General features: G+C 39.5%; 1 protein-coding gene across 1 annotated transcript in view; it reads right to left on the minus strand.

Moving 5' to 3' along the window:
* Nucleotides 1–17,759, minus strand: part of LOC137256571 (WD repeat-containing protein 75-like) — a 31,137-nt gene extending 13,378 nt beyond the window's left edge. The window contains exons 1-10 of the mRNA XM_067794438.1: nt 17,632–17,759; nt 13,228–13,357; nt 12,305–12,370; nt 10,629–10,737; nt 9,978–10,090; nt 9,278–9,348; nt 7,951–8,046; nt 7,274–7,362; nt 4,115–4,270; nt 2,715–2,899 (exon numbers count right to left, since the gene is read on the minus strand). Coding sequence (XP_067650539.1) covers nt 2,715–2,899; nt 4,115–4,270; nt 7,274–7,362; nt 7,951–8,046; nt 9,278–9,348; nt 9,978–10,090; nt 10,629–10,737; nt 12,305–12,370; nt 13,228–13,357; nt 17,632–17,741 — 1,125 coding nt within the window. The 5' untranslated portion in view covers nt 17,742–17,759. The remainder of the gene's footprint in view (nt 1–2,714; nt 2,900–4,114; nt 4,271–7,273; nt 7,363–7,950; nt 8,047–9,277; nt 9,349–9,977; nt 10,091–10,628; nt 10,738–12,304; nt 12,371–13,227; nt 13,358–17,631) is intronic.
* Between the last annotated feature and the right edge of the window lie 3,287 nt (nt 17,760–21,046).

Raw genomic sequence — 21,046 nt, forward strand, 5'->3', positions numbered from 1 at the left:
AACACACTGTGATTGGCTTGTACAATTTCAAGTATGGCCTATTACCACTGACTGACTAGTTTTGCCTCTTGTACGTCTGTCGATGTTGTGAGTTGGGTGTGTGTGTCTGTGGCCAGTAGGAGGAAAGTAGATGTATTTCAGCACCATGGCAGACATATGTGCGTTCATGTACACAAACAAGTACTTATACGAGGTAAATATGCATGGAATAAGCTTTCACAAAATATAAAGATCATGTCTGTGTGAAATGGGCACATAGGTGAATATTGTCATCAAAAGTCTAAAATCTACTGCTATAGCAGCAAACATAAAACGTAAAACTGTTTTTACATCGGTAGACGTGGTTTTCCAATGATTATACTTCCAACAAAAAGAGTAGTCCTTATGAAAAAAATGTTATTCGTGATTTTGTTATAATTTATTTTATCCTCATTGTTGTAACGCAAGAAACTATCGCAATGTAAATTACGTACACTTCAGACAGTCCAAGACGCAAGACGGATGTTTTGACTGAGCAATTTAGTCAGGCATCAGTTACCTCCCATTAATGACACGCTAACCCAGTCAATTCTACACGAGACGGTTTGAGCAGTTTCAAAGAAAGTAGACATGTTACAACACAATAACAAACAGGTGTGCGTTGGTGTGCATTGAAAGCTGCATATATATTATGAATCTACGATGAATGAGCTTTCAGAAAATACTGAATGTAAGTTTCTGAAAAATATGTACATAGGTGAAATTCTCTGTTAAATATCGTCAACTTTTGCTCAATTTTTGCACATTTTTGTAATTTTTTGACAATTTAATTTCCTCTTTTTATGCTTTCATTCACGTCATCCAATAACTTGACCACCTGTCAACAACTGTAGCAAATTTTATTTAATTATTTTCATAAATAACACTTATAGACATGTTTTTGTGACATGCAGAATTTGCCTGTCTGTGATCAGGCAGTCACGCGTATGAGTGGCCCCCTCTCAGGTAGTCACTTGTACACGTAACGGGAGACCATGTCGCGTACACGTTACGTCCTCTACTGATTACATAATGCCACCACAATACGAGTGAGTTTAGTTTTCTTACACACAATATTCAAGCTGTATGTCAGCGGTCTGTTGGGACCAGAAAATTCAGTGATCAACACTGATGACACGTGTCAACCAAGTCAATGACACAGTAGCCTCTTATGACAAACGTGGGTTACGGAAGACCAATTAACCCGATCTTCACATGGGTTAATTCTAAGAGTGTGCTTTCACGAAGCAAATTGTAGCAACAACTTGTAGCTAGTAGAACACACTAACTGTTATCCTAATTCCTGTAAGTCAGAAGCTTTCAACCAATTGCTTGGATCTGTAGCCAGTTGTGGACACATATCAATTTAGGCTTTCTGTTTCTGTTTTAATGACTGTGATATGTTGGCTGACATTTGTGATAATCTCACAAGATACGAGTTGTCTCCACCTAATAAGTACATACAAAATAAAGTCATTACACTCAGTGTGCAGGATAAAGCACGACTCAAGATTAAGTGTGGGAGAGTAAGACCCAAGACTGGAGGGTGGGAAGAAGTAAGACCGAGAGTGCTACGGCTTACTTTCCCAACCATAACAGTGGAGGAGTGCTTTATCATACATTAAAACTGTAAACGATGGATAATTAGATGATCAATCATGAAGCTACATAACAGTAACTGAAGCACTAGTAAAATCAACATACTGACTGCAGGCCTAAGAAAAGGTAGGTAATTTAACACTGGTATCTTTGTCTGCTGGGTGGTTGTGGGGTCATCCGTTTATAAGATGCGGTTCCATTCCTGCTAGGTAAAATTTTTGCACAAAAAAACTTTGATGACGTTTTTCAACTGGTTTCAAACACTCACAGATCATCTGAATTTGAATGCTGATGTTGACAAACAGTTAGGTAAAAGTACAGGAAATAGGTCTTACTGACAAGAGGTAAACTTGTGGGCAAACAAAAACCTCAAATGCAGTTATTCCAAGAAACAATACCATGTCTAACATATAGTGAAAAGCATGAGTTGTCATGACAAGTCACACTGTCAGTAATCACCTCAACCCAGAGGCAAAGAAGGGCACTTGTGGTGATAATTATAACATACCTGACCTTGCAACCTACACATGATCAGCAGATCTTTGTGAGACAACTCTATAAGTTGCCCCAGTTTAATGGTCAATATATCACCTAAGTACTGGTCCTGACAGATCAAAATTCATAGTATTGTTCACTGCTCAACAAAATCCAGAGAACTTTTTGACCACACCACATATACCGGCAGCATTCGAAGGTACTTGCTGACCCAGAGGCCCAGAGCCAGTAGTTATTGTATCAGGTTTTCAGAAATTTTCCTGTTTTCTTTTCAAGTGGAATCTTTCCCATGTTTTTCTCTCTCCTAATTTTTCAGGAGCGATCCATGATCCATCACGTCACAATAGCTTACAACTTCACTTAATAGTATTCAGGCAGAATTTCAAAGGAATATCAACCCCAGAAACTGTGGGAAACTGTGTACAGAGCAGTCTATTTTGTATTTACTGGTTTGACTTTAACAAAATGGGCCTCTGGATTTCATTCAGGGCCTGTTGATTTTAAAGCCTGCAGGCAACAACAGGCCCTAATGGCCAACAAGCAAATGAAAGTATTGTAAACAGTGTATGCCGGTTGAAATAATCATATCATCCTGAACTCACATTAAAGAGCTGCCTGTCGCTATGGACACAGTAGAACTGTAAGTGTCCTGGCCTCCCATTGGTCACTACAGCCCCTGACCTAGGGTCACAGAGCAGACCAACAGGGTTTCCATGGGAGAAGCTCGTCCGGGTGAGTCCCTGGTAAATCTGGCAAATGTCGAGGGTGTTCCTGATCAGATGGATGCCTGTAAAACAGTCAACCAGGTACCTTGGTTTGTTTGTTTGTCTGAATTTTTAGACTTATATACATGCCAAACAAAAGTGAGCGCTGTTCCGTTTACGCCGCTCTCAGGAATATTCCAGCTATTTAGCGTGGTCTATAAATAATCAAGTCTGGACCAAACAATCCAGCGATCAACAGCATGAGCATCGATCTGCATAAGTAAGAACTGATGACGTGTCAATGAAGTCAGCGAGCCTTACCACCCAAGCCCATTAGTTGCTTCATACAACAAGTATTGTCACCTTTTGTGGCAAACATGGGTTGCTGAAGACCTAGTCTACATTCACTGGCAGACGAATGAAAAAAGGAAGAACGCTTGCTGTATATCCAGCGGGGCTGTAAAGACGTATCAAACCATCAATAGACTGCAACTGGTGAGTCTCCAATAGCAATTGATTGATGGTAGAGATGCTTCAGTAGTATATGTTACTATTAATATTTTAATAATTGACTTCTGTTGAGAAATGTGCAGTGCAAAATACTGGAATTGCCAGATTCATTTACTTTAATTCAGAGTTATCTGCCCCTGTTACGTGTTAGCTGTTTAATTGAAGTTAGCTGTTTTCAAGTATCTTGTCTCTTATTAAAAGGGACTGAAACTACATCATTTTTTCATATTTCATATTTTTTTTTCCCACCAGACCCGTGAAGGTCTGGGGTAGAATAGGCGTTTAGCAACCCATACTTGCCATGAAAGGTGACTACGCTTGTCGTAAGAGGCGACTAACAGGATCGGGTGGTCAGACTCGCTGACTTGGTTGACTTGGTTGACTTGGTTGACATATGTCATCGGTTCCCAATTGGACAGGTTGATGTCCATGATGTTGATCACTAGATTGTCTGGTCGAGGTGTGATTATTTACAGACTGCCGTCTTATTGCTGGAATACTGCTGAGTGCAGTGTAAAACTAAACTCACTCTCTCTTTCATATAAAGCCTCTCTCTCATATACAGTAGACATTCATTTGGTACATGACTTAAAATGAGACAATACAAGAAGATAACAAGACTAATTCACCAGTATTGCTATGGTTGCTTACAAAAGACTAGTATGTTGCAACAGACTATTGATATCACAAAAGCTGTTTCCCCTCAATAATCACAACAGATATCCATTATGTACTGCAGTACACAAATCATTACTGCACACACACCCTCACACACGCACAACACATACCATTGTCTCGATGTGACACAGCATACAGAAGGTTGTCTGGAGCACAAGTCACGTGGGTGATGGGGGACCCCAACCTGGGTTTGAAGTCCTTGTAGTGGGTCTCGTACTGCCACTTGACCAGAGTGCACTCATGGCCGCCACTCAACAACAAGGAGCCTGACAAGTACACAAAGAAGCTTCTTTATATCCTAATACAGAGGGACATAGACGGGTCTGTCCCTATTCGTACCATCAGAGGTAACTATTAGAGGTTCCTTGGGAGATACTTGAGGTCCATTAAGAGACACAATTGGTGGCCCTTACGAGGTACTGGAGGTCCCTATGAGATACTATCACATGGTCCTTAAGCGGCACTACTGGCGCTTCCTTACGAGGTCAGAGTGGAGGTCCATTACATGATACTATCACATGGTCCTTAAGCGGCACTACTGGCGCTTCCTTACGAGGTAGAGCGGCGGTCCATTACATGATACTATCACATGGTCCTTAAGCGGCACTACTGGCGCTTCCTTACGAGGCCAGAGTGGAGGTCCATTACATGATACTATCACATGGTCCTTAAGCGGCACTACTGGCGCTTCCTTACGAGGTCAGAGTGGAGGTCCATTACATGATACTATCACATGGTCCTTAAGCGGCACTACTGGCGCTTCCTTACGAGGTAGAGTGGAGGTCCATTACATGATACTATCACATGGTCCTTAAGCGGCACTACTGGCGCTTCCTTACGAGGTAGAGTGGAGGTCCATTACATGATACTATCACATGGTCCTTAAGCGGCACTACTGGCGCTTCCTTACGAGGCCAGAGTGGAGGTCCATTACATGATACTATCACATGGTCCTTAAGCGGCACTACTGGCGCTTCCTTACGAGGTAGAGTGGAGGTCCATTACATGATACTATCACATGGTCCTTAAGCGGCACTACTGGCGCTTCCTTACGAGGTAGAGTGGAGGTCCATTACATGATACTATCACATGGTCCTTAAGCGGCACTACTGGCGCTTCCTTACGAGGCCAGAGTGGAGGTCCATTACATGATACTATCACATGGTCCTTAAGCGGCACTACTGGCGCTTCCTTACGAGGTAGAGTGGAGGTCCATTACATGATACTATCACATGGTCCTTAAGCGGCACTACTGGCGCTTCCTTACGAGGTCAGAGTGGAGGTCCATTACATGATACTATCACATGGTCCTTAAGCGGCACTACTGGCGCTTCCTTACGAGGTAGAGTGGAGGTCCATTACATGATACTATCACATGGTCCTTAAGCGGCACTACTGGCGCTTCCTTACGAGGTCAGAGTGGAGGTCCATTACATGATACTATCACATGGTCCTTAAGCGGCACTACTGGCGCTTCCTTACGAGGCCAGAGTGGAGGTCCATTACATGATACTATCACATGGTCCTTAAGCGGCACTACTGGCGCTTCCTTACGAGGCCAGAGTGGAGGTCCATTACATGATACTATCACATGGTCCTTAAGCGGCACTACTGGCGCTTCCTTACGAGGCCAGAGTGGAGGTCCATTACATGATACTATCACATGGTCCTTAAGCGGCACTACTGGCGCTTCCTTACGAGGTAGAGTGGAGGTCCATTACATGATACTATCACATGGTCCTTAAGCGGCACTACTGGCGCTTCCTTACGAGGTCAGAGTGGAGGTCCATTACATGATACTATCACAGATCCCTCAAGAGGCACTATTGAAGGTCCTTTACGAGGTACTATTGATGTCTCTTACAAGATACAATTGGTGGTCCTTTCTGAGGTACTGGAGGTCCCTTACGAGATACCATTACAGGTTCCTTACGAGGCTCTATTGGAGGTCCCTTAGGAGATAGTATCACAGGCCCCGGACATGGTGCTATTGGAAGTCCCTTTACAGGTACTACTGGAGGTCCCTTACAAGACACTATTATTAAAGGTCCCTTACGAGGTAATACTAGAGGTCCCTTACGGGGTAATACTGAAGGTAATACTGAATACTATTTTCACAGGTCCCTAACGAGGTACTTATGGAGGTCTATTACGAGGGACTGCTGGAGGTCCCTTAGGAGATAAAATTACAGGTCCTTTACAAGATACTATATATAGGAGAAAACACTTCTTGGTTTTGGTAGACAATGTAAAATTGGAGGGGGAGGGACTTCCTAACCCCAATGATTTTATATTGTCTACCAAAACTGAGGAGAAGTGTCTTCTCTAACATATATACCGTCAGTGGCGTATAATTACAATGGATATGATCATTTAATGAAGCTACATAACACTAACTGAAGAGCATGTCAAATGAAGTTAATGACAATGACTATAAACAGATAATTCAACCCAATTTTCTTTGTCAGCCTGTTGGCCGTGTGGTAGAGCGATGCCAGCAAATCTGAGAGTTGCAGTTCCAATCTTTCTAGGGAAAACATTTGCACTTTGACAGCTTAATCTTGAACAATATTTTTCAAATTATTTCAAACACTCATTCAAATGTTGTTGTTCACACAGAGTTAGGAATCACTGCAGAAAGTAAAACCTGGTCTTACTAACAAAAAAGAGATCTTACTAACGAAAAGAAAAACCTGGGAAGATGTCTTACCAACAAAAAGTAAAGCCTGTCCCTACAAAAGAAAACCCTCAAATGCGGTTATTCTAGGAAAACAAGAAATGACCTAACATATAGTGAGAAGCACACTTCAGGCTTATATTAGTTGTCCCTTAAGAGACTGTATTACAGGTCCCTTAAGAGACATAGGGCGCCGCAGAGGTTCTATTGGACGTCCCTTATGAAGACCTATTAGAGGGGAATAGGGAGGTATTGTTGGAGGTCCCTTAAAGGCTCAGTTTGGAGGTCTCTTTGTGCTCAGGACTCACTGTACAGTCGGATCACAATTGCTTTGCAATTGTAAACTGGATGCTTCTCTTTGCACTCATCCATCATAAAAAATACTGAACTGTGTCAAAATTTTATTGATAGTTTGTCAAACAATGATTTTATTTTTAGGACAAATTCTCCCAGAGTTTGTCTGATGTTTTGATTATGATCAGTCTATCATTGAGCATTGCATGTTATATCTGTTTTCTATGTTATTACTGTTTTCTATGTTATAACTGTTTTCTATGTTATGTCTGTTTTCTATGTTATATCTGTTTGATACCTTCAGGTGAGAATGTGAGATCCAGAACAGCCAAGGAATGCCAGTGGTACACTGACTTCACCATCTGCTTCTCATTTGTGAAACTGTACCTGAAATAATATGGATGTGCGTTGGTTTACCCTGAATGATCTTGAAATGATCTAGCCAGGCTACCAGTGTTTGAATGAGTAGACTTCACTTGAGGCTAAATTCCATGGTATTTCACTCAACAGTTGGGGGAAAAACTCCCAAATATCTTCCTATGAGTTATATCTGTTTACAGTATTACAGATACTTCCACAAAATACAATAATCAACTCAGGTACTCTGACTCGAAACGAAGGATGAGTGGGTGGGCGGTTGAACGAGTGAGTGCAGTGTGCAAAATAGTCACTGGCCGCAAGACCATGGCTAGTAAATCTCCAGTCACTGGTGTGACTGGTCCCTAATTTTCATGGGATCTTTTTGCAAATTTCTCACTCTGTCTGACTTGTCAAGTTATACGTTAAACACTTTTAAATCATGCAAGATCAAGGTCAGTTAAAAATGTTCATCATGACTGCAGCTTAATAATGATATCTGTGTCTCAACTAAGAACAGATTCTAGTTGAATTTTGTCCATTTATCACACAACTAAAGACTATGATCTTCGGCTGGTAATTTGGAAAATATTTGGCACAAGGAAGTGACTAACTTACCAGTAATATATCTTGCCATCAGAGCAGCCAGTAGCCAGAGACAGTTCTGTAGGGTGGGCTGACACGCATGTGATCTGTACATACTGCATTTTGTATCTGTTGCAACAAAACAAATATAGTACTATACATCTAGCATCAATGCAATGTGTTAGTTAGTTGAGCTTCAGGCAGCTTTTAACAGTACAGCCTGTATATCACACCGTGGGAGGAAAGCTCAGAGTTGCACATGACTAAAACTTCTTAAACTCAGCAATATTCAAGCAATATGGCAGATCCCTGGGAATAATTCAGTCTGGGCCACACAGTCCAGTGATCAACAGCATGAGCTTCCATCTATGCAACTGATATACGATGACATGTGTTGACCAAGTCAGCAAGCCTGACCGCCTGACCGCCTGACCGCCTGTCCTTGGTAGCCACCTTTTATCATAAGCATGGGTTATTGATGACTAATTCCAACCTAGATCTTCACAAGGTGAGACAAGCATGGCCGCTTGAGACCAATTCTATCCCAGATCTTCACAAGGTGAGACAAGCATGGCCGCTTGAGACCAATTCTATCCCAGATCTTCACAAGGTGAGACAAGCATGGCCGCTTGAGACCAATTCTATCCCAGATCTTCACAAGGTGAGACAAGCATGGCCGCTTGAGACCAATTCTATCCCAGATCTTCACAAGGTGAGACAAGCATGGCCGCTTGAGACCAACTCTATCCCAGATCTTCACTGTTTGAGACAAGCTTGAGCTGCTGAAGACCAATTCTAACCCAGATCTTCAATGGTTTTGACAAGCATGGGTTGTTCATGACCAATTGTATCTAAGATCCTCATGGGTAGAGACAAGTATTGGTCCCTGAAGACCAATGTTAACCCAGATCTTCATGGGTTGAGACAAGCTTGATTTGCTGAAGACCGAATTCTATCTAAGATTGAGACAGGCATGGGCTACTAAGACCAATTCTATCCAAGATCTTCATGGGTTGAGACAGGCATGGGCTACTAAGACCAATTCTATCCAAGATCTTCACGGGTTGAGACAGGCATGGGCTACTAAGACCAATTCCATTCAAGATCTTCATGGGTTGAGACAAGCATGGACTCGTAAAGACCCATTCCAACTCAATCTTCGCCAGTGATACGAAGGTGACAAAACTGGAAACATGGTCAGGCTACACCAGTATTCAAACCCACAAAATGTAGGCTTCTGGCATACCTAAGAAAGGTAACTCTGCACTGGATGGTAGCATCTAAGCTGACGGTGAGCCCAGTCCACCAGCAATAATGAAAGCAGTTAACTATCAACGCTGAAATAAGATCAACTCCTTACTTGATACACTTCTTGTTGTAGTGGATAATAAGTTCTTTTCTATTTGTTGAAACGCCAGCAAAATAATCATCCTGAAAGAAACAAAAAAACAGTGTTTAGCACTAATATGGCTATGTGCCCCGTCATTAAAGAAGAAGAATAAAATACTTATTTACAATTTTTTTATCTTTTGGTTGCATACAATATTCCTGAAATGACTGGTGTCTGCACAATCAACAAATGAAGGCTGTAGACAAAATTGAAGACATTGGTGGCAATGTTTTGAAAGGGTTGAGGTGAAGATAAGGTCACGGTCACCCAAAAGACTGGTGTCCATGTGATCTCCCAATGAAGACTGTCACCAAATTTGAAGACACTGGTAACAACAGTTCATGACACATCACAGTAACAAGAATCGAGACAGACATACGCTGCCCAATATATAGTTTTCCTTTCCCTACTGCAGGGGGACAACACACAAGAATACTATGATTTATGAGTGAGTGAGTTTTACACCACTTTTAGCAATATTCCAGTGATATCACGGTGGGGGACACCAGAAAATGGGCCTCACACATTGTACCCATGTGGGGAATCGAACTCGGGTCTCCGGCGTGACGAGCAAACGCTTTAACCACTAGGCTACCCCATCGACCCTATGATTTATGTCTGCTTGCAGTGACATTATCTACATGTGACATCAGCTGCAGTATGTACCAACCTTATGTCCTACAGCCACGGTCTTGGAATCAAGTGCACAACTCTCGAAGATGACACCTTGTTTCGTTGCTTTAAGATCCTTTGACACGCCTCTGTACGCAACAACTTGACCCTCTTTAAAGAAATCAGTATAGTACACTATTTAAGTAAGACCTTCATACAATGAGCACTACCCTATCACATAACAAGGTATGCAACATGACTAATCCTGAAGCATCAGCTAGTATGCATGAATTTAGTTTTCGGAAACAGAAACCAAATACCCTATCAATTAGGTGAATGATTATCGATTATAATCGAAATATATACATTTTAATGTAATCACCTACTTTAAGGGCGATTTACTTTCCCAAGGTTTTTATCTAATTAATGTTTTTATAACTAATACTGTCATGCAATGACATGCACACATGCAAGAAAAACACTGGATTGTAATTTAACGATAAAAGGGGTTAAACTTTGACAATGCACTTAGCTTTATGCTGCTGTTTGTTCATGAACATGATGAATTTTCATAAAACGCTTTAATGCTTACTTCACTTCATTTAACTGTCAACAACAAAATTCCGATTAATAGATAATATGTCTTTTTATCATAGCTTCAGCATCTTAGGCATTTCACGACCCCCTTACCCTATGCTCAAAATGTTACCTGTTAATGTCTGTTTTCTTGGACTATTCTGCAGGACATGAAACGAAAACTGGCCTTTGCTGAAGTTTACACTCACAAGACCATGTAACGGCTGTGGAAATTTGTAACTCTGGAAATGTAATATGTACAAAATTAGTTTTTCAATGACCATTTTCTATCAACACCATCTCTGAAACTGGTGACATCTTGTTCAAGTAGCCACCATCATAAAATTAAAATATAAGCATCAACTGAAATGGAGCGTTGAGTCAGATTCTGTGACGTTGATGAATACTTATCCCTCCAGTCACTGGTGAGAGAGTGAGTGAGTTTGGTTTTACGCCGCTTTTTAGCAATATTCCAGCGATATCACGGCGGGGGGACACCAGAAAATGGGCCTCACATATTATAGCCATGTGGGGAATCGAACTCGGGTCTTCGGTGTGATGAGAGAATGCTTTAACCACCAGGCTACCCCATCGCCCCTCCAGTCACTGGATTGTCTGGTCCAGATTATGTAGTGATAAAGCTGTAACACTGTTGACTGCTGCATCAACGCTATACTCATTCACTATAACCTCCTATGCAAACAGAAAACAAACAGGGAAAAAGCACAAACTTTAGTTAGTAAAAGACACACTTTAGTGAATTACACCAACAGCACAAATGCTGTGAACTGCTATAAAAGTGAGCTTAGTTTAGTTTTACTCAGCAATATTCTAGCTAAACGGCAGTGGTCTGAAATAACCGAATCTGAAATAACCAGACAATCCAGTGATCAAACATCATGAGCACTGATGTATCACAAAAGGGATACGATGACATGTATCAACAAAGTCAGTGAGCCTAACCACCCAATCCTGCTAGCCGCCTGTTACGGCAAGCATGGGTTAGTGAAGATCAATTCTATCCTGGATCTTCATGGGTCTCAACTATAAAAGGAAAAGATACATTTTCTCCTTATATTTTCTCCAACTACAGTTCTATTTCTTTAATGTATGGGTGGGGGAAAGATCTGTCTGTTCATGTGGTGCAACTGTTTATGGTTATAACTCATATCATACATAAACATGTATACCCTCAGGACATGGCAGCCCACTGTAAACCAAATCTCTAGTCGTCCGTTAAGTCTGCACAAATCTTGCACCCCACCTGGCCGGAACCAATAATACACCAGTTGTTATCAACACCTTTTGTTAATGTAAATATGCTGCCCATCACAACATACTACGAACCCAGAGTCCTCATCATTTGGTGATATCACTTTTAGTTTGGTTATTTTGTGAGACTCTACATTTAAACATCGCTCTAAGCAAGACACAAGCAGCTGTTATCCATAAAGTCGCATTCTTCGTTAATGAGCCAACAATTTCAGGACTGCCAATCAACAGTTCCAACCTGAGCTTCTCACAGGCATCCTCAGTGACCAGCAATGGGGTTTAATTGCCAGCTACTTCAAGCAATGTGATGTTGGGACATACACTGAACATTAAAAGAAACCAAAGTTTCACAAAAATGAAAGAAAAGCAAGCGTTCATGTTTATGTCTTCTTTTTAAAAACGTGACCAAACACCTACTGGGTTTCTTTTGCTCTTCAGCATATTTTACCTTTCGAGGCCACACAGGTTTCCAGTTAACTGCCTCTTACACCTGCTTTCTGCGGACACATTCTACCTCTGGACCTATACTATACTAACCTTAAGCATGACGCCATCAATGTAGTCCCAGAAGAACACCTGAGCATCAAGGCCACTTGAGATCAGCTGAAACATGACCAGTATTACCAGTATTACTGACAAATTAAACTGATACGACAAAAATAAGGTAAATAATACAGACATAATAACTCCGAAATCTCATCAACGAATGAATGCCTTGACTGCAAATACTAATGTACTGCCCTACAGGGAAGACATGTTCGATTCACCATGTAGATACAACATGTGAGGCTGCTTTCCACTGTCACTTCGCCATAATACAGGAATAATGCTAAAAGTGGCATTTGAAAATATTCACTCCCTCCCACTTCCATGTTTCAGCAACTTGAACGGAATAAAGGTTCCAGGTTACCCACGATGTCCTGACTCAGTGATGTCCATGGAAGGCTAAAGGTCAAACTTTCCATAAGTTAAATTCAAAATTTGGGCTGTAATGATTTATTGAAATATCAATGGATTGCAAATGCTGAGTCTCTGATAGTTTGTATGTTTCGACAGAAGCTAAAATCTTGACACAACTGCTACATAACTTTATTTAGCCTAAAAATATTTAATACGTGAAATGGATTCAATTGATAACAGTGTAAAGATGTCTAAAACCAATATTCCAGCTACATGGCAATGGTCTGTAAATAATCGAGTCTGGACCACACAATCCAGTGATTAACAGCATGAACATCTATCTGCGCAATTGGAAACCGATGGCATGTGTCAACCAAGTCAGCGAGCATGACCACCCGATCCCGTTAGTCGCCTCTTACGACAAGCATAGTCGCCTTTTATGGCAACCATATAGGTGAAGGCCTATTCTACCCCGGGACCTTCACGGGTCATGTTGCAATAGACTGTTGCAATCGCAATAGTTATTTCGCCTTCTCTAGACATCCCTAGGCAACATTTACCTGTAGTTTGTTGGCAGGATTCAGCATGAGGCATGTCACTCGATCTGTGTGAGCCTGCAGCTCGCGAACACACTCCCCGCTCTCTGTGCTGTAGACCTTCACTGCATTTCCCGAGCCACAAAACAGACATCTGCATCATAAATCATTTAATGTTGACTAGTTATTCTTCACGTTCATTTGTGTGTATCATGTATGGAGCTCTGTTGACAATATGGCAATGCCCCAGCAATGACACATTTTATCCTGTTAGCATCTGGTTAGATTTGTTAGTCAAGAAAACTTTGGACTGGCTGCATTTTATCAGTTCTGGTTGATTGACTACTTGCTTGGCTGAAATTTGGGTCAATTTTCAACACTAAATATAAGAAGCAGTGACATAGTTGAGATAGAACGACATAAATGAATGTTTAAAGGTCACATGCAATGTAAAACACAACTTTGATTCCGATACCTTTTGGTATGCACTTTCCAAAACAAATAATCAAAAATGCCAATTCAACCTACAAAGTTGCAAAAAATTCCATGAAAAAAATGTCTGCGAAATAGGAGTTCAAATGATTCACTAAATTTTCCCCAGTGCTGGGGAAAAAAGTGGTTTCAACAGCTGCGCTATGCTGCACTCATAATGCATGCGCAGTGAATAGGTTTGCAGAGATTGAAACATTACGCATGCCCAGAGTATGAAGACGTGAGCAGTAGTCTAATCTTGGTTGTGTACACAACTAAGTAAATGATCTACTTGCTACATAAAAGAACTCGTTGATTGTGGTAAACAACCTCTGTCACAGAGAAAGCTCAATGTCTGGTTTATTGACACCTACGTGTCTCCCTGCCTGTCTGCTAAAGACAATACGCAATACACAGCTACAATCATTGACCACTTGCAATTTGAACTTAACACCTATGAGGCTATACGCCATAAACAAAATAAATTGATTTATGACTCGTACCCTCGAGTCCTGTCTCTGCCATATTATGTAATTAGGCAGGTGTGATACTTGTACACATGACATGTTTTTATGTCTGTGGGTTGCAAACAAACTTCAACCATTTTTCTCGGATGACTGGATCGGAGGGAAACTGGTGCAAACTCTTGTTAGTTTCAAGTCCAGCCACGCAGTAGCTCACTTTCTATACTGAGATGATTTTTGATTGTATTTACAAAACCCAACACCTCTATATACATTCTTTATGGATAACAACTTCTTCTAGTGTATATGATTTTGTTTGACAACAGTATATGAATCCATACTGAAACAACGCATCAAGTACAATAAAAAATAGTTGTTATCCATAAAGAATCTTACTTTCTTGTGACTCGCCGTACTTCTAAAATGCCCATCATTAAAAATGCTCATTTTGATCTTTTATTACCTTAAATCAACCTTTTTAACAACAGTGCACAATTCGCAGCTGCAAACAAAATTTCAATCAGAGTGGTGCGTCTCCGTGATGTAATAGTAGGTATAGATATGAGGGTCTATCCAGAATTTATCTACATTTCTGGGGGTATACTATTTCGTTTACAGGTTTGTACAAACCTGAAATCATGACAGTTGTTGTGAAAATGAAAGATATATGTTCTCCCTATCTACTATCATTTAGTTTTGTCCCCAGCTTTGCCTAGTTTCCAAGTTACACCCTTGTTTTCATAGATGATTCTGTCAAAATCACTTGGTGCTGCTAGGTTGTAATCCATGTTACGTGGTATAAACCTACATGTTTTTTTGTCATCATTCACTTGATGCTCAATTAATGAATTTATAACAGGTATAATCAGTGATAACGCCACTTAGATTACCTGACAAAGGTCCCTGTTTGGCATTTCTTGTGTCTGGATTGATCAAAGGATTAACTGGTAAGACTTTTTTACTTTTTTACACTTAATTACTTTTATGCAGATTTAAATGGGGATTTGTCAAAAGGTAGTGTTTATGTATGTACATTTACTAATCTATACTGAATACACTCTGTCATGTCTGTGTCTATGTAAAAACAACACCTTTCTTTCAAAGGATTAACCGCCAATTCATTGATTGATTGCTCATTATGGGTTAACTAAATTACTTTTTAAAAAGAATGGTGCACATTATGCATTTAGCTGCCAGGAGTGCTATCTTGGGTGACCAATGAGACTACAGCAATGTGAAAAACCTGAAACGATACATCATGTTTATGCATATTAGACTGTTAAAAGACACATCACTTGGGAAATCTGCAGATGAATTATATATAACTCGTTTTTATTGATAATGGATACATTCCTCAAACAAGGTAATAGCCTGACATTGCTCCTATAAATATAATTTGTTTAAATTTTAATATTTGCAGTTTGTTTTTCATTGAGTTGTCATAGCTTTCAACAGAATCATTGTTTTCGTAGTGAAGTGTAATGATACAGATGACATACACTAGGGCGTGCGTGCGAATTATGATTCATATAGGCAAACTATAAAATGTCTACATATTACATTCCTGTTATACATTTGCAGATCGCTTCTTTTTATTAAGTTTCAAAATGCATACAAGTATGATTATAAAGTAATTAGGATTATAAGGCCAAATATAAAGATGTATATTGACAAGTGTCTACATACTGGTGAGTGAACGTTTACAAACCAAGTAAATTTAGGAAGTGAAGAAATTTATCGCGCAGTATTTTCACTTCAACCCCAACCTCGCTTATGTTGTGTTACGGGGTTGTGCCATGCAAACTCCTTTTGGTCAAGATTCAAAAACATATTTAACTCCTAGTAGAAAGTAGTTTTGATTTTCTAACTTGATGAAAACAAACCATAATCTCATTAATTAAAATGGACGTTAGTCTGTGACTTCGCGATTTTCAAAAATGGCAAAAATGAGGATGAATGCTATTTACAAAATCAAAATTACTTTCTACTGGTAGTGAAACATATATTTTATTTATGGACCATAGGATTTTACATGACATTGCATATTACATAACAATTTCACTCTTGGGGCCGATATAATAGTACTTATGATAATATTGTCAAGTTGACCACAGCCTCGCCTCCAACAAAGAAAGCATTATATTCATGCGAAATCGTTTTGGTCAGCAATGTGTTGTAAGCAATCCTGATTTTATAAACTCGATGAAACTTGAACTCCATTTTCTGTCCTGGAAGTGGTGGGCGAACAATCCAATTTAGTATATACCACAGGCTTCCACAACAGACTTAAGCACAAACTACAGGGTCCGCTGAAAATCTGTGCATAGTGACACCATCACCCGATCCCAAGGAGCAATTGCTGGCAACACAACAATTTGGTATGTTTTTGGCAACATCAAGAAATCAGCAAAATGACGAGCCTCCGACTCATTTTCGATACAACTAACTGAAAATCGTTCCATCTATGACGTCACTGCAGGGCTGTGGTGACAGAGTTACGTAACCGTGTCTGTGGTTTCGTTTGCAGGCCAGAGAGAGAGGAGCAGACGGCTTTTTAGCAACTTTTAAGCGCTTGGTATTAATTAACCACAAGCTGTTTTTTTAAAAGAAATGGCGTTCCATTTATGACTAACCAGAAGTCTTTCATATGCAGTGGTAAAAAGAGTACCAATAAAATGAGTTTATTCGTACTTAAAGTTCAAGTACTGGATCAAACTCACGATGCTGGTTTGAAGCATATGAATCAATCTAATTAGACAGTTACATTCTTAAATGGCATTTAGAACCTGGTATGATGAAGTGGAACACTTTCATAGATAGTTTCAAGTTCCTTATTGCAGTGGATATGACATTTGGGTGTAGATCCTGACATCATTACACAGCAAAACTAATTAGCCAATAGCTTTCCATGGAACAATGGGCACAACCACACCTGCTCAGAGCTGCTCTACTAATCATATATCCCTGATACTGCGATAAAGTAACTTTATGCACATGTTCAATAAATCTCTTAACCATGACACGTGATAACGATAATGAAATTACAAAGGATCACACAATTAAGAGAGATAGGTTAATCACACTGTATACTTCATAACCCTCCAGCAGCAGATTGTAATCGGCTGTTTGATAGGCAAGTGTTGCAAAAACAAAGGTTTATTTGATAAAAAAGGACACCTGGACCTGGCTAATTCACGACTGAGTTTGGCTTTTAAACTACTCAAACTCAAGATACAACTAGTTCCATCTCTGAGTTGTGTGCTACAGCCGGCAGCCTACGGCTAAGCTAATCAGCGTTATATTAGCAGCGACCCGAAATTTAATTTTGGCTCATAGCAACAATATCTCTATAAAAACTATCACATCAGTACAGCAGAACAGATGCGCGAAAAATGTAGACTGGGAATTCAATTCTCAAAATGTCTACTGAATATCGTATATGTCAAATTTTCGCAATGTCACCTGAATTAAGCTGTGCAGGAATATAACTTACTTTGAATCGTGAGAAAATATAGGTTTTGTCTGAACGATGCTTTCACCAGCGCGTAAACACACGATAGGTTTATCGTCAACAACATCCACGTGCGGCATGGTCGTCGCCATTACCGTTTACCGATATCTGGATAAAACGACTGTTGTGGTTGGTTAGTCCTGTCAGCTGGGCCAATCAAAACCTTCTTCTCAAGTAACACATCGAAACCCTTTCACCTTCCGGTTCCTGCCAAGGTTGACGAAAAAAATTGTTCAAAGCACAGAAGTGTACAAAAAGCCGGGGAGATCATGGTGAAGTTGAGCCCAGGTGCCAAGCGAAGGGTTACATCGTTGCTGAATACCACACGAATTGTTTTTCAATGGGGATTCATCCCAACTGTTCTATACTTAGGTAATTGCTGACTTGCTCGATCTAAACGATTTCATCAAATCCATGATCATTCATGAGACTGAGAGCTGTGACCTCCATCATACTGAATGTGAGTGTACACACTCCATATATTACACTAACTCGGTTTTCAACTGGTTCTGAGGTAAAAAACAGGTGAAAAATATCTCTTAAACATCGTTACAAAAGATAAGTAAGCTGCTATAAAAAATAGTGTTAAGTTCTTACAAGCAGCCATTTTCAAAATGACTAAATTTGATATTTATTTCTGTATTATATTATTCATATATGCCTCAGAAAAGTAAACATTTTACGTGTTCAGAATAGGTTCAGTGAAACAGATAATTCAGCCATTTCCTTTCCTCAACTCGTCACGCCCATTTTTTCCATTATGATCCAATTTTTGAGAAAACGTTTCCAAGGTCTGTATCTTTGGAATTAAGCTGAAAAATGATGAAATACTAAAATATGGGCAATAATTTTCAAAGTGCCAAAATGTGAGGTAATAAGTTGTTAAAATATTTGTGATTGTAATCATTTTCTATGCTATATTCATAACATCAAACAATATTCTTCACCTAAGGTTTATGGCAAATTAATTGGGAACAGATCAGTATTGTCGCATGGCAATATGGCCACTCACAAAAGGTCAAAATGGCCACACAAAAATTCTAAATGGCCTTACATTTTCTTTTTTTTTATGCTTTCATGCTCATAACATTTGCATTATTTGATATCAAAGTGTAAAAATGACAAAAGAACTTATATCACACAAAACTTTGATGTTTATTATTGAAAAACTTTCCTAATTGATACTATGAGATTGTTACTTATTTGACATTTTGATATGTTTCTATTGAAATACGTGATTGCTTTGTTTTCATTGCAGGTTTCAGAAAAGGGGCTGATGAAGGCATGCCAGAATTAACTCTGCTGAGGTAATCCAGCATTAGAGCAGATACATTTCCATAAAACGTTTTGAAATATGGTCATACAAAGTATTTCGGTTCATAGGCACACCAAATAAATTCATATCTTATTTCTTTGTTGAATCTAAAAACCCACATACTAATACTCTGTTTCCACGTCCAGTGCATATACATCTCAAATTCTAGTTTTGGTCGAGCTGTGAGAGACTTAGTCGAGAGATGTATAAACTTTTCTTCTCTCTTCAGTGCATTAAGCAAAGGAATTATCCATAGGGATAATATTTTGCAATGTGTGTACTCATCAAATGAAAGGTCTCATTTCTGTAGAATCCCATGACTGATTCATTGTGGAGAAAGTTTGTATAGTTTTCTGTCTGATGACACAAACAGCTGTACATTATGACCACCACATAGAATAAAACTTTAAGAACAAGCTATCATCCGAGTATTTACAAAACATCCCAGTTGTGATTATAGTGTCATTATGAATTCATATAAACACAAGTCTGGCAGACAGATTGTTGTAACAAACTAATATGTGCCCGAGTAATGTGTAATATATACCCAGCTGGTTTTAATTATACCTAACTGTTAACTCCATAATAGCTGCCCCAGTGATATACGTCTAGATGCAACTTGTAATTAGCATATTTTTAGTGCCAATTGTTTACCCAGTGCTGTGACTCTTGTGTTTTGTGATTATGGTTCCCAAAATTTTTGTAGAGTGATATTTTGTGATTGTGTTGGTTTGTTGCAAATTGTATTGCAATATATTGTGAAAGTGTAACACATGGTTTAAGGTAACGAAATTACTGTTTCCTTTCTTTTGAAACAATATCGCTGGCCACTCTCAGCACTCAGATGTGATTGTACAAGAGATAATATTTCCAAATCGAAGACTTTCCTTTAAAAGTTGGAATTTGAATGACATGCCATTTTGGTTTCTTTATCCCTACAATTACTGCTGGCACCAATTCTATTTTGTTTGATTTTTTTGGTTTGAAAGTCACTCAAAATTCGAGTCAAATGCAGTTATATGACCAATAGACATTCACAAGACCATATATGAAGGAAATACAGATGTAAATAGTATTCTTGAGTACATCATAGTCAAGGAAATTGATGAACATATCGGCTGAAACAGTTTGCGAAAAGTGTACTGCAATACATCACATTGTGAAGTGTGAATTGCTACATCCGCGTGGATGCTTGGAAAATGCTTTGGCAATTATTTGATAATTATTGATATTTCAGTTTAAAAATTGTGTATAATCATTTGTACCACCTCGACCTACTGCCTGACAAGTATTAGATGATCCACGACCTGACAAATGACCCCAATTTGCATATATGGGAACCCCTTCCTGAACATTCCATTTGAAACAAGAGGGAAACAGGTTGTTGTCTAAATATTGGAAAATGTCGTGATGGTGTTTTGCTGAACTAAATCGCTCTGCGAGACGTGTTACACAGTAGGGGTATTTATTTACGCCACGGTCAGCATGTATTGCACGTGCTTAATTGCCAGTCTACCTGTAGCAACCAAGTGTTTTCGTCCAGATTACTTGCCCCACCTGCTTGTCACAAACGCATTCACTGTGCTGGCTCATCTAATACTTGTCAAGCAGTAATATGGCATTTCCTAAGCCTAATGTCTACGTGTGAAATATCAAAGAAATTCCATGGTAAAAACACTTCTAGTAAACAGACTATGATTTGATCCACCTGCAGGCAGTCAGGATGACAGCAGTCAAGTAATGTAGGGGCAGTGCAAGTTAAAAACTGTCTCAAAATATCATTTATCAGTATCACTGCTTGTCGAGGACTCTAGCAGAATTACACCAGGTGCAGCTCAGCTGACATTAACACAGATGTTGCTAACTCAAAATCTTGATGTCAGTTGAGTTACACATAATTTTTAAGATGCTTTTTCTTCAAAACATAGACATTAATAAGCAAATTCAGTGCATTCAGTGTATTTGCACCATCAAGTGTGCTAAATAATTTTGATTGTTTACACATGGAATTGTTTACACATGGAAGACTGCTAAACTGGGGGATTTTATCGCCAAGCAATCTACCTGCCGCCATGTTGGGAT

This window comes from Haliotis asinina, chromosome 11, assembly GCF_037392515.1.
Source record: "Haliotis asinina isolate JCU_RB_2024 chromosome 11, JCU_Hal_asi_v2, whole genome shotgun sequence".
Lineage (NCBI taxonomy): Eukaryota > Metazoa > Mollusca > Gastropoda > Lepetellida > Haliotidae > Haliotis > Haliotis asinina.